This window comes from Cornus florida, unplaced genomic scaffold (genome assembly GCF_030987335.1).
Source record: "Cornus florida cultivar Cherokee Brave unplaced genomic scaffold, ASM3098733v1 CherokeeBrave_3.0.0_Hap2_Chr10, whole genome shotgun sequence".
Taxonomy (NCBI): Eukaryota; Viridiplantae; Streptophyta; class Magnoliopsida; order Cornales; family Cornaceae; genus Cornus; species Cornus florida.
Genome location: NW_026775580.1, coordinates 99,875,626 through 99,890,012, shown reverse-complemented (window position 1 = coordinate 99,890,012; position 14,387 = coordinate 99,875,626). Strand labels below are relative to the sequence as shown.

Genomic DNA, 14,387 nt, shown 5'->3' with positions numbered 1-14,387 from the left:
GTTTATACACACATGCGTATATATAAAGGATTAGCCCAATGCACGAAGTTTTCGTCACTGTAGAGTTTAAGGATGATTTGATATATTTGTATGCAAAGAGACTGTTTGATGTACACATATATAGTACAACCATATAATAACTAATCTCAATAGTCAATAAATTGACTTTTTTTTTTTTTTTTTTTTTTCAAATTATAGGTACATTACACAACTGCTCTATTGTATACCCGAATTTGGTTCACTGTAATTGGTGTATAAAAGTATGAAACCTGTTATTTAACTTGAAATTAGACTTATGCATCTTAGAGACTTAAGACCTCATTTAATCAAATACTATACTAGTATACTCTTGAGTTAATTATCCAGCTTAATACAATCATGAAGTAATTAATGACCACCTATGTGTAGAATCAGAGTTCAGTATGAACCAAGTCCTCTCTGCTTCGTTCTTCAAGCTCAGCTGTCTGTTCGATCATGGAGGCCTTGTCGGTGGATGTCAAGCATTCTGCTGAAGGCTGCACATATCCATAACCAAAACCCGTGACCGAATTGCAGTATGTCTCAGCCGTGCCATCGGTAGTCTTTAGGTTGATGTTGTTCAGGACTATGTGGTTGCAGGGTACTGAGTCACTGCATGCAAATTTCATAGCCCTTTTGCTCTTAGAAGTCCCGGTAATGTTCCGGTACATAATTTGACTTATTTCCACAGCTGATGTCTGAGAAATCAAAATCAAATGGTTTTGTAAATAGTCTTTTGGCCACGAGTTTGTTTAAGTAGTCATAATAGTGAAAAATTAAGGATTGAAGGGTATGAAAATGGAAGATGTTATATATACCTGGTTTTGACAATTTGACGGGGAATCACAGTAGAATTGATCAATTATGATTGGGTTTGAAACATCTTCCATTCTCACATTTTGGTAACGTATTGCTTTAACATAACCAGATCCTCCCTACACACAAAAACAAGCGACAGAAGAAATCCTAGCGTTAATTATATCACACAAAGTAACAAGACAATAAATGCATACATGTTATGTACTAGGAAAATGGTACATAAGAGAGTTTTCTTGTACAAGGCATCAACATGACTATGGTCTCTTTATGCATGTTGTTTGACTGATGAAAGAAATTTGTTATCAAACATATTTTGTTTGTCCCTTTTTAGTTAAACTGTCAAAATCAACAGTAGAAGTAGCTGGGATTGAACATGATGTTGAGCACTCCAATGGAGCCTCACAATGTGCATTATGCGTAATTTTCATGTCACTAACATAACTATAGACCAAGGTTGTTCAGGTACCATATATATATATATATATATATATATCTTTATAATAATGCTGGAATGTGTTTATCAGATTATGATGTTAATGGAACAAAAGAATTACCTGCCAAGTCTTAATCCTGAGGCCATTGGTAGTCTCCCTGAGGAATGCCGTGTCCACGACCACCTTTGTCACAATGCCAGTGGAATTGTTCTCCCCAAGGCTTCCTATGCTGAATTATGCAACAAAAGGAAGAGTAAGGGAAGACATTCAAAACTATAAAACTGGTTAAATCCTTTAGAAATCTCGGAATGCTTAATTAGCTCAAATCGTATACATGACACATTTAATTCTGCGCTGATATATATATATTTATTTAAGAATGTTCTGCTTTGAATTTCCGAAAAAAAAAAAAAAAATGTTATATGACTTGGATGGGATACTTCCAAAATCAGAGAATACCTGATTCCATGACCAGGTCCGCAATAGATTGTCTTCATCTTGATACTTGAACTACCATTAACAATAGAGATGCAATCATCCCCTAAACACCATATTATACAACTTGTCAGTATATTTTTTCTTGGGACATCAATTGAATGTTAAATTAATGTGCATCTCTTCCAGGGTTAACTCCGCAATTCATGCATGTAGTAGATGTGTATGACTTGTACAAAAGAGGCATCACATATACCGGCTATTTCAAAGAGAAAAAGTAAAAAGATGGGGACAGTTGTGTTCGAGAGAACCTGTTCCTATTTTGGTGTCCTGGACAACCACATTTGTTGATTGAGTGATGTGGATTCCATCAGTATTGGGACTGTCTCCCGGAGCAGAAACTTGTACACGCATCACCCGCACAGAATCAGACCGGGAAATGGTGAAATGCATCTGCTGGCCGTTTTGAATGGTGAGGTCTTTCACCCTCACAACTGAGCTTGAATCTATAGTAAATGCCTGCATTCAGTGAACTCCTTCAGTTTACAATTTTGCTGCTTAAATGTGCGTGCACTCATTAGATTGTATCTGCGTGTTTGTATAAATTTTCACCGACACTCCTTAAGTTTGGTCAAGTATCACATTAAAACACCTTTCAAAAATTAAATTATGAACTGATAATTTAATATTATCTTTGACATCTCGTGGGATAAAGATAGAAATTGGTGATATCACTAAACGTCACACATGAACAACTAACTGTTGAACTGAATTTAATATCTGAATTTAACATACATACGTAAAATAAGCAACTGAGTATTCAACTTCTTGTCTAGCCAAATAACTTCTTGACCATTCAATTCAAATATATATATTATAAAATATTTCCGAAATTTAATAGTATAGCACTATTGGTCAAACTCCCGACGCGTAGTACCAGTGAAACCCCCAATTAATTCTTTCATTCTTCTTTTCTTTTTCAAACTTTATTTATCTCATATATATATATATATATATATATATATATATATATATATATATATATATATACTACATTGCAATTGAAACTTTATCTCAATATTCACCGGGTGCATCACTAATCTCATCAAAATAGTGTAGCTCGTTAGTCTAGGCCTTCATAGGAAATTTTACCTACTGTATAACTAAACACGAAGAATGCAAAATAATGGCATTTCTAACAAGTAGTAACATAAATTTCATATTAAATTCATCAAAAGATTGACAAAGAAAAAGGAGAAATGTGAATGACTTGAAATGAGTATGAAAAAAGACGAAAGGAAAGAATTTTTCTGATGCTTCACAAACTAAATAATTGATCATGTAAGTTCAGTTATAAGAGACGTACTTTTCACAAAGATATTCAATACAAACTCGTAACCACAAGAAGAACAAACAACTAAGAAATACTAATACTTATAATAATAATAATAATAAGGTAAATATATATATATATATAGAACAAACAACTAAGAAACAATAATACTCATAATAATATATATAATAAGGTACAATATAATAATATATATAATAAGGTACAATAAGACACAAATATATATATTATTATAAGTATTATTGTTTCTTAGTTGTTTGTTCTTCTTGTGGTTATGAGTTGGTCTTGTCGCTTTTTTCGCTTTTCCGACCACCTTGAATATTTCATTCATTCTTTTTTCTTTGTTTAGGTGGGAGTAATGAGGGGGTAAAATAGTCATTTTAGTTAGTTGATATTGTGGAATAAATGGTATTAAAAAATTATGGGCAATTTTGTCTTTTGGCGTGATTTTTATCGGTATCAGCGATGGAAAAGTAAAATTGTAATTAAGTAATAGTAAATTTCGAAAGGTATTTTAGTGTAATATTTGACCAAATCTAAGATAGTATCAATGAAATTAACCCTAAATTGTATCATGCAAGCTTGCATAAATTTTTGGTGTAATATTTAATATCTACAATAGAGTGATAAGAAGAGTGATAGGAAGATACATACAGTTGGTGCTCCTTTGCAAGGCTGCAAAAAGGAGGGAAAAAGGTAACAAAAGCATATCAGATAAGGAATAACAAATTGAAACATTGATATTTATTTTGTTGAATTCAACTACTTTCAGTAATTCAGAAGACCTACATTTGACTTGTTCGTTTTGCAAGATGCCGCCCACCATTTGCTTCCTGACCCGTCAATCACTCCACCTCCTTGGAAAACAACCTTCGTCAGATTGGAAAAATCGAGCCAAATTCGTGGGTTTTTCGGATCCCAACTTTTGGGCTCAGCTGGTGCTACAATTGTTCCTTCAATCTACATCACCCAAATAGACAAGGTCATAGTTGTCCAAACAAAATAAAGATGGATTGTTATCTAATACTGCATAGTATTAAACTATTAATAATAAGTAACAACACATTCAACCACCTAAAAAGACAATGAAATGGAGAGTGTTCAAGGCTTTACCTGGATCACTAACTTGTCAGCACAGGGCCCTCTGAATCTCGTAGCATTAACAACGTAACGACGTCCCATCGGAACCATGAAAACTGAATTTGGCGTCGTGCAAGCTTGCTTCCACGCACTTGTGAATGCCTGAGGACAATGCATTATGCATATACATAATGAGATTGAATTTTAATACAAAACTGAGCACAACTTAGGTAGATTTAAGAATAATACAACATTTCTTCATTCACCTGAGTGTCGTCGGAAACACCATCTCCAACTGCACCAAAAGCATCCACATTGACGAGATACTTACTGCCTCTTTCACTCGTCAACCATGGGAGGTCAAGGAGTTCGATATCACCTGCTTCTTCAATGTCCAAGCTTTCAAGCTCTCCGAGAACACCAACGTCGTCGTATAAGTTACTACTTTCTGCAATTCCATGAGCCACTATCAGCAAACTGAAAAAGGACACCAAGAAAATGTTGTCCATGTTTTTTTTTTTTTGTTTTTTTTTTTGAATTCTGGTGGTTGTAGAATACTGGTTGATTTACATAAATCAATTGAAGACATTGGGGATTAATTTATATGTGCAGATTAGTGGTGAAAATGGAGGGATTTGTGGGGTTATTATATGGCTTGGCTTGAAAGTAGATGAAGGTGTTATGTTTTCTACATGCCCACACTTCAAGTGTAAGTATGTGTTTTTGGGATACCTTTGCTTTACTCTTCATTCAGTGCCCAATGGTCCAATGCCACTTGCGACTGCAAATTTGTTGAAATATTTTCTTTTACAGGCAATCTCACATGAACATCAACTATTCCATTATGATTCATCAACATCACTACAGGTGCAATATACTGTATGAATGAGAAATTAAATAAATAAATGTTATTGTTTCTTATACAAATCTTGTTTCTTAATTCATCAACAATACAAAGAATGACAATGATGTGTGAACACAGAACTGCATAAATTTGGATAATTGAGGTGATTAAGGTCAAACACTACTACTAAATGACCTGCCTTGTCCAATTATTTTACTCATTTAGGCCAAAGATGACTGAAAAATCTACCTGATTACACAATTTTGAGGTCATTTAGGACTTTTTTGGTTCACTTCTTTCCAAGGAAAAATATATATAGGTTTCTGCTTTTAAAGAACACAAACAATTTGAAAATTCGTTTGATTTCCTAAAAAAATGAGTTAGAAAAAATGTTTCCAAGAATTGAAGCAACCCCTTCATTGATAAATCAAATAGTAACCCCTTCATTGATAGCACTGTGGAATATCGGATTCAATTTTATTGGATCATATGGATCTATTTTTGCAACTGGTGCAATGAAAAAAAAAAAAAAAAGAAAGTGCGAAAATATCCCATTTTTGCAAAATTACAAACAATGTTTATCTTCAATTTTCCCCAAACATGAAGGCCAACACCATTTTTTTCATGCTCTTTTTCCTTTTTAAATGAATTTTATTGTTGCACTGGGTAAATTATTGTCATAAGTCACTGCATGGTAGCGGTGGAAAAATATATCCAAACCAAAAACTCGTCAAAACCCGCTCAATAATTATTAAGTTTTGGGTGACTAGTTTAGTTGGACTGATCACGGATGGATTAATCATTAACAAGTAACATATTTAGTGAGTTGGTAGTGAGTTAAGAATGAATACCCACTCCTAACCCATTATTTTTTTTGTTTTTCTCTCTCTTCCGTTTTTTTTCCCTCTCCTCTCCTCTTTCTCTCCCCTCTTCTATCCCCTCTCGTTTTCTGTCTCATCTTTTCTCTCTCCAAAGTTTGTCACGAATTTTGGTTTTTGTAACTGAAAATAGGCACGAATGCGGCGGCGGCGCCGAACTTTTTCCAGATGGCTACTCTTAATTTTTTTTATTTTTTTAATTTCATGTCCCCAACCTTGCTCTGCTTTTTTATTTTTTATTTTCTTCTTCACATTGCTTTTGATTCTCTTCAAAAGGATTTTGCATTCCTTCCTTCAAAAAATTTTAAATTTTTTTTCTGTTCAAAATTCTCTAATTTTTCTGTTATTTATCCTTCTTCTTCCTCCTTAAAATTTATTTATTCTTTATTCTTTTTTTTCTTCTTCAATTTTTTTATTGTAATTTTATAAACTTAATTTAATTGAAAAAATATATATCTTATCATGCTAATTTTGCCTAAATCAATTTCTAAATCCTGGATAAAAATTTACATTTGATTAGTACAATATGTAAATTTAACTTGTATAAAATAGAATTCATAAAATCACACATATAATAAAAAGTCATATACAAGCATAATTTTGTGGGCCAAAGGGGGAAAATGAAAGAAATAATAATAATAAATTTATGTGAACTGGTTGTATGCGGATTCATCAGCCCACTTGTAACCTCCTTGATAATGGGTTAGTAACCCATTCATGACCAGGCCCAAAACCTGTCCAAATCCTCCCTATTGCCAACCCCTAGGACCAAAATTTGTTATAAAAAATTTACAGAATAGCCACTCATTTCCTTCCAAATCCCCCTTGAACTTACCAATATTGTAAAGTGACCACAAATCAATGACCTAATAAGTTACCGGACCATAGTTGAAACAATTCAACAAAGCTTGCAGGGAGGCTAAAAAGTGCCATCTCTCTCTAACAGAGTAGCAGCAAGAAGGAGAAAATCACACAGATGACATATCCATTACATGAATTTAACAAGTCATCCACATACATTTAATAATTTTAGAGAACAAACCAACTTAAATCACACATCAAAAGAAGAGCATGGGGAATTTTTTTTTTTTTCTCAATTTTAAGTTATTTGATTGCTATTTCAAGACATGTACACCTGAACACTAGCAGTTTTCATTAACTGGCATACAGGACAAACACCGACTAACCCTTCACAGTCCTCGCACAAACACAAGTGTCTACAAGGCATCAGCAAGATAGATACCTCCTTGGCTTTGCATGCTCTGCAAATCATGTTATCCTTCATGAAATAAGCCTTCCCAAGCCTACCGGGAACTTTAAGGCAGTTGTTGTTTGGCTCAATGTAGGAGGCAGCATCATCTATTTCACTGTCTCCAAATCCTTCCTTCCCTAGGGCAGTACCCCGTGAGAGCACCTGCTGGAGGTTGTTCTTCAAGACATTAGCCACCGACTCATTGTATTTTGCTCTGTAGTGCCAGTTTTGGGCTTCCGTCGCCACTTGCTTTATTCTCTCGGCCAGTTCTCTGTTCTTGCGGTTTATGTTCTCTATCTGGAGATCTTTCTCATGCAACTTTTTACCAACACCTTTCTCTACAGCATTCAGGAAAGAAGCCATGTGTCTCTGCTTTATGTCCCTTACCCCCTTTGCCAGATTTTCTCTCTGTTTAAAGAGCAATAGATGTTAACGTGCAGAGATTAGCATGAAAACCATCATAAACTAATTACTGCTTCAAAGGTGCTACAAGAGAGAGAGAGATGAATTACTAATTTAGAACTAATTATCATAAGATGGTCCATTGATACAAAATATATTTACATATATATTGTTAACCTAAAAAAAAATAGTCCTCCCTGAACTCCAACATCAAAAAACAATGACCCCCATTCAGATATTGTTATAGTAGATATATATTTTGTTTCATCATGCATAGGCTTCCAGATGGAATGCCATAAAAATTGATTGACCAAAAACATGATGAAAATATTCATCAATGCCAGTAAAAAACTCAAAGAAGGAAACTAAGCCGTTACATTTCTGGAAAAAGAAAAACAAAAAACTCCCACTGCGGTGGAAGGAAACTGCCCTAGCCATTCACTGCCCTAGTCATTCCCTTCCGCTCCTGTTTTCAGTGATTACTGGAGGTAATTTAAATTTTCCATATAACAACATCCAAAAAATGAAGAAGAAAGAAAAGAAAAAAGTAATTGGATATTGGAAAAATAAACTACACGGTAATTGATTAATCAGGAATTATCAAATATAAATATGCACAAACTATATGTACATACATGTGGAGTATAGTTTGCAAACTGACGCCATAACTTCAGGGGGTTGGTTGGGGAGGTTGCTGGCACACACTTATGTGCGGATGCCTCCTAAATGAGTAGAAAAACGTGAGCACAGAAATTGTGCAAAGCGGGGCGGGTCGTGACAAATAACCTGGCTGTGTGGATATTGTTTGGTTTGCACACTCTTCATTACACAGGATGTGGATGCCAATAACCCAATATCAAGGCATACAATCACAGGTTACATCTACCTAATAATTCATTTGAAGGAGAGTAGCCAATAGTACCTGAATTTTCATATATTGATCAAGTTCTTCATTCTGCCTATCAAGTTCAGTCCTAATGTCAACTCCAAGGGACGAGATGATTGCCGGTGCTACCGTCATACTTCCACTTGCAGATGTAACAGAGGAGTTGTGTTCATCATCATCATATGACAGCCTTAAGCCGGTTGATACAGGGTTCTGGTTCGGTATGCTAGCTGACCGATCAGCTTCATCATGACAGCTATTATAATTTAAGGAAATCTGAAGCTTCTGCTTCTTTGAGACATTTCCTGGATCCCTGCTTCGTTTATTAGGTTGAAGAAAAGGAGTGTTATGCTCATTTGTGAAATAATTTACAGGATCAACATTGCGTCCACCTGGTACTGCAACATAGATTGCAAGATGGTAGATAAGATCAGTCCAACTATTAGAAAGCCAACAAAGTTGAACACGAGGTTGAACTAAGCAAAGAGATAAAATGATTTTCATTTCATGAAAAAGAAAAGTGGTGTCATTTGGTGTAAGACCAGATTCCCTAGGAGTATAGTTATGATTACAACTAAGCCCTAAGTAGCATATACTAAACACTGCTTAAAGGAAGAACCTATCCCTTCGCATGCATAGGCGCAAGAGATAAGATATATATCACAAGGTCACGTCTCTTGCAGATATCCAGATATTTTCTAAGCCAAATGGAAAGCAACATATGATCTATGAGTTCAATTGCGCAAAAAGGGGCTTGCCGAGTAGTACATTTCACTATTTCGGCAATCTAAACATGCTCCCAACTGCAGATGTCACCATATGTTTGGGCTAATTAGGAAGGGTAAATATTTCTTTTTAACAAGGAAACTATTCAAAACCCAGCAGATTCAGCAAGATATTCATCTACAAGTAGATTCCAAGACAGATATCAGAATTTGATCCACACCTTAATCAAATTGTCAATCACAATATTCTCTCTACTGTTATAATCTCATGAACTATTAAAATGAGTATCCTGGAGAGAAATTGGGATTAATGAAGCTAATACAGAAAACTGAATTTGAGATAAGACTTCAAAAATATGGAAAAGAATAAAACTTTGGGACCTGAGAATATACCAAGAGAGATTTGGAAAACTTTAGGGAGTGTAATAATTGAATGGCTAAACCTATTAAATAAGGTTTTAAAGGGCAGCGCAAATGCAATGCCAAATGAATGGAGAAACAGTAGTATAGTACCAAGTTATAAAAGTAAAAGGGATTTACAAAATTGCATCAAATATAGAGGAATCATTTTAATAAGTCAAGATTATGAAACTATTGAAAAAAAAAAAACTATACAACAAATACTAAGAGGAAAGAATTGAAAACCAGTTTGGATTTATCTCGGGGAGATCATCTACAGAGGCCATTCACTTGAGAAGACCATTGATAAAAAGACTGTCAAAGTAAAAAGAAAAATTTACACAAAGCTGGATAAAAAATGATGTTGAACACAGACATTATCAAATCACAGAGTTGAGCCTGTCCCCGGTTTTTGTTTTTTTAGGCCTCCAGGACCAAGTAGAACTGGTTTGAAGCCACTTCTACATATATTTATCTCATTAATAATCGTCTTCCCTTTCAAATGTATTCACCAACATGAAAATTAAGGAATTAATATTCAAAATTCATCAGAGCAAGGAATGTATTCACTAACATGAAATATCCAGCAGATTAATTCTTGCCTCAATCAACTCATTAGTTACAATAATCTTCACACTGTTTTAGATAGGATAGTCAACTGCAAAATGTTCTATTTAATAATCAAATATTTGTTTTCCTTTTATGTTATATTATGTAAAATTGTGATTTTAATAAATGTTCAACCACTGAAAAACTGAAATGATCAAAAGACAATTAAATAAACATCCATATTTAATTATTTAAAACCATACAAGAACAAATAATTCTTATAAAATAAGAGACTGAATGAACAGAAAACGCACAATTTCCAAATAATTGCAGCTGACTTGATGCATCAGTGTGATACTGGAAACAGTTCTCATTAAAGAAAACAGGAACTATATTATTGCCATTTTCGCCTCCTAACATCTTCCCAAAGTCGAATCTAATTTGCCACCAATTCTATCGATCTAAAAATGTACCAACAATATTACCAGAAAGAGTAAGCCTGTACAAGATGAGAGAAAATGTTAGATTCTGAAACATAACAAGCTGGGAATACCTCAAATTACGATGCCTGCTCAAAATGCATCTGTTTGAATTTTTAAAATTAAAAAAAAATCCACAATCAACATAAAACTAAAATTTCAAAAAAAAAAAAAAAACGACTTTGCTAAAAGAATTTATAGATTACCTCAATATCAAATGATATGATTCAGGTTCAAGGCAAATAATCTCGCGAGATCCTAAAAATGCATTGCCAAACAAGGAAGAATATGATTTAGAGAGAGGGAAAAAAAAGAGCATATCTTGAATCAAAAAATAAACAAAGTGTACATAAAAATACCTGGATTTTATATGCAGAGAGGGAGAGAGATTATTTGGGATCATCCATGAGGCGATGAGAGAGGAATCAATGAAATGAATGAATGAATATATATATATATATATATATATATAGAGAGAGAGAGAGAGAGAGAGAGAGAATGGGGTGGGTAAGTGAAGGTTTTGGGAATGGGAAGATGAGTGGTGTTGTGGGAGAAATAATTGATGAGGGATCGGTGGGTGGTTACGGAAATGGCAGTGACTTGGTGTTGGTTCAACTTTGGAGGTGGAAATGGACTAGTACTTCTTGGGGTTGGGTTGGGTCAGCAACAAACAAGAAAACGTCCGCATGAACTCAGGACCCCACATCCCACCCGATTTCTGGAATCACGCTCCCAATATCATCACTGCACTCTCTCTATCTACCCATACATACACGTATATCTATATATGTGTCCCCCACTCTTATCTTTTACTACCTTCCTGTTTTCTCCATTTCCAACCAACAAACATTTGTTTTATTAGGAAAATACAATTAGTCCATCACATAATTTCTCTTCCTAAAATGTACTACTCCGTATTTTATTAGGAAAATTCAATTAGACATCACATAATTTCACATAATTATTTTTTGAGTTATCCTTAATTGATTTCGCTACCAATTGACACGTGACATTTAAAATCTATTGTACGGTATTAAATCACGTCAACTAATTTAATGAAAGTTTGAAAACTGCACCGTTTTGAGATAAGAAAAATTTATCAAGATTTAAATCGCAACATTTTGAATTAAGAAAAATTCACCATACTCGTCGTTATCTATCTCTTATCTTTTCCAAAAAAAAGATCATCCCTCTCTCTCTCTTTGCTTATTTCCACGATTGGGAAATATTTCACGCCAAAAATAAATGTTCTTTGCCATGGAATTAAGATGGACGAAAATGTGATTGCAAGACCACTTTTACTGGCAATAGTATTAGTTGGAAAAGAATATATATATATATATATATATATATATATAAGCATGATATTGTCGTATTGATAGAGTTGGGAAAATACAACCAAAAGCCTTACATATAGAAAAGATAAGAGAGAGCCATATATAGAAAAGATGAGAGAGAACGTCGGTCGGGTTAAAAGAGAAACAAAAACAATCGCGACTGATGTAAGATAGGAATAAAAAGGAGAGAGATGGAGGATTTTTTTTTGGAAAAAGATAAGGGAGAGATAACAATGTTAAACGTCGTTAGAGTATGTGAATTTTTCTTAATTTAAAAGAGTGCAGTTTTTAAACTTTGAAAAAAATTTCTTATCTCAAAACGGTGTAATTTTCAAACTTTTTTTAAATTAGTTGACGTAATTAACATCAACAGTAGATAAATTTTAAATGTCACGTGTCAATTCTAATTCAACTTAAATAACTTATACAATATTTAACTTAAAAGATAGTCCTCCTTCCCCTACATTGCACTTGACCATTTAAGTTGGCGTAAATTTGCTGGACTTCATAATGTTGAGAACCTCATGCAAAGGGCTAATCCTTTACCTTTGTACTACTTTGCATTTATTTAGCCGAAGTTATGGATTGAATTCACGAAATTCTTAGTATTCTTTTGAATTGAGGGATTTGCAGGATAGTGAGGGAAATGACAAGGTTAATTGTGTTTGGATTAATTAAAATGGTAAAATGGAAAGGATAGGAAGGATATTATTAATCCTCATATCTTATCTTTCTAAAAATGAAAAAATAATCTTTAGGTAATATTTTTAGAATTTTGAAACTGCCCTCAACAATTAGAATGAGAAAATTGTTATTCCTTTCAAGTGCATATTTTTAAAAGGGTACAATAATAATTTAGGTGTTATCTTTTCTTGTGTTTTCTCTCTACCTCTATCTTATCTAGACAAAAATATTATTATTATTATTATTTTTTCTTTTATCTCTTATCTATCCAAACATGAATCTAAATTATTATTATTATTTTCATTCTTTTCTAGTAACTAATATTATCATTTTCTTTTTTTTCTCTTATATATCCAGAGCGTTACGAATACAATAGAGTTTAGTTTTACGTTATAACTTATAATACATATCCGGAACCGGACTGTTTTGAACCAATATTAGGTGATGTAAAGAAAATCACGTGTAAATGGTGATAAAGCGTTTGGTGTTATTTGGCATCGAAACACAAATTACATGCGTGTTGTTTGTCTGGTTTTTCTACTTTTATGAATAATAATTGATTTTACGTTATGTTATTTCCAAAAAGTAACAAATAAGTGTTCAATTCCTTTTTTTTGATGTCATGACCGTTGCCATACATTTAATTGTGGTTGCTACTGAGAGTGATGAACGTTTCAACTTTCAATCTCTCTTTTTATAACCATATAACTGCAAGTATACGTACGGTATGAGTAATATGCCTCTATGTTGTATATGGTTGGCGTAGCTTTTAAGTATTAAATAATGGTAATTTACCCCAATTCGTTGGGAACCGTCTCGTTTAAAGCGGGTTCTCTATCGTTTATTTAAATCGGTGGGAATGAGGTTAGAAAGAAAAACTGGCCGAATTTGGGACGGACAGGGAAGGGATACTCTGCCCTGATTACATATAGAATTATTCCTATTAATCTTGTCATGTTATTTTTAACATATTATATGTGTGTGTGTGTATATATATATCATATTATATTATATATACACTTCTGAATAAACCCTACTCATTCCTATCTTCTAAAGCGGCAGCCGAGAGATGAGAGCCTGAGAACGAAGCTGTGAGTGATGCGATGAAGCTCTACGGCTTCAGATCTTCTCTCTCTTCTTCTCCGGCCGCAGATCTCCAAAGCCTTAGCCAAGCAATGAAGCGAATCAACACCATTATGCGACCTCCTTCAGTCCTTCACCATATTCTCTCTCTTCATATATATATATTGAAGTAACAAGTTCTACCTTTTCATAGTTGAGTTTTATTTTCACAATTTGATTTAATCGTCTAAGAATCCAAAAAAAAACCCTCAAATTTAATCAGGGGCAGGGGCGGTTAAGAAGATTAGGGGTAAAAAAATAATTGGTTATGGGACAGTTTTGGGGGTGTAAAATTTAAACGGAGATGGGGAATAAGAAACTCGCCCAACCCGCCCCAATCCCTAAGCACCATCAATCATTATACGGTTCTGTGCCTTAGTTATTAATTTACCTTATATACACACACATGCACTTTCATTATTTATTTATTTATTATTATTATTATTATTAGTTGGCTAATTTGTCCACCTTTTCTTTGTTCTTTTTACAGTATATATTTTCACTTGAGAAATCAACCAAATAAATCTTTATAGAAAAGAAAAGCTCCTCTATCTATTCAGTTTAGATGTATGGTTGATTCTGAGTACATCTTATGAACATAATTAATGAATAAATCAAGAAACAGCTTAAGTTTGAGAGTTTCTAGCCAATGAAAAAAAACAAATCCAAATAAATGGTAATTCGCTAAACTGA

General features: G+C 33.7%; 2 protein-coding genes across 2 annotated transcripts; both read right to left on the bottom strand.

The window, feature by feature from the left end:
* Window positions 1-142: 142 nt before the first annotated feature.
* Window positions 143-4,796, bottom strand: LOC132276339 (probable polygalacturonase At1g80170). The gene is made up of 9 exons (XM_059777727.1): window positions 4,404-4,796; window positions 4,171-4,299; window positions 3,847-4,017; window positions 3,712-3,732; window positions 2,018-2,225; window positions 1,731-1,812; window positions 1,392-1,500; window positions 837-953; window positions 143-716 (listed from the first exon to the last, which is right to left on the bottom strand). Exons 1-9 carry the CDS (start codon window positions 4,644-4,646, stop codon window positions 411-413), a joined length of 1,386 nt encoding a protein of 461 aa, XP_059633710.1. The 5' UTR covers window positions 4,647-4,796; the 3' UTR covers window positions 143-410.
* A 2,016-nt stretch (window positions 4,797-6,812) lies between these two features.
* Window positions 6,813-11,278, bottom strand: LOC132276338 (E3 ubiquitin-protein ligase BOI-like). The gene is made up of 5 exons (XM_059777726.1): window positions 10,911-11,278; window positions 10,758-10,809; window positions 10,387-10,571; window positions 8,436-8,797; window positions 6,813-7,519 (listed from the first exon to the last, which is right to left on the bottom strand). Exons 3-5 carry the CDS (start codon window positions 10,490-10,492, stop codon window positions 6,980-6,982), a joined length of 1,008 nt encoding a protein of 335 aa, XP_059633709.1. The 5' UTR covers window positions 10,493-10,571; window positions 10,758-10,809; window positions 10,911-11,278; the 3' UTR covers window positions 6,813-6,979.
* Window positions 11,279-14,387: the final 3,109 nt, after the last annotated feature.

Bases quoted from the DNA above. Each gene is read 5' to 3' on its own strand.
- LOC132276339 (XM_059777727.1), bottom strand. From the start codon at position 4,646: ATGGACAACATTTTCTTGGTGTCCTTTTTCAGTTTGCTGATAGTGGCT. The intron at 4,018-4,170 runs GTAAAGCCTTGA...TGGGTGATGTAG, and splicing joins CTGACAAGTTAGTGATCCAG to ATTGAAGGAACAATTGTAGC. The intron at 954-1,391 runs GTAATTCTTTTG...TTTTGTGTGTAG, and splicing joins TCAGGATTAAGACTTGGCAG to GGAGGATCTGGTTATGTTAA.
- LOC132276338 (XM_059777726.1), bottom strand. From the start codon at position 10,492: ATGTTAGGAGGCGAAAATGGCAATAATATAGTTCCTGTTTTCTTTAAT. The intron at 8,798-10,386 runs GTGCGTTTTCTG...TCTATGTTGCAG, and splicing joins GCTGCAATTATTTGGAAATT to TACCAGGTGGACGCAATGTT. The intron at 7,520-8,435 runs GTACTATTGGCT...CTCTTTAAACAG, and splicing joins ATCAATATATGAAAATTCAG to AGAGAAAATCTGGCAAAGGG.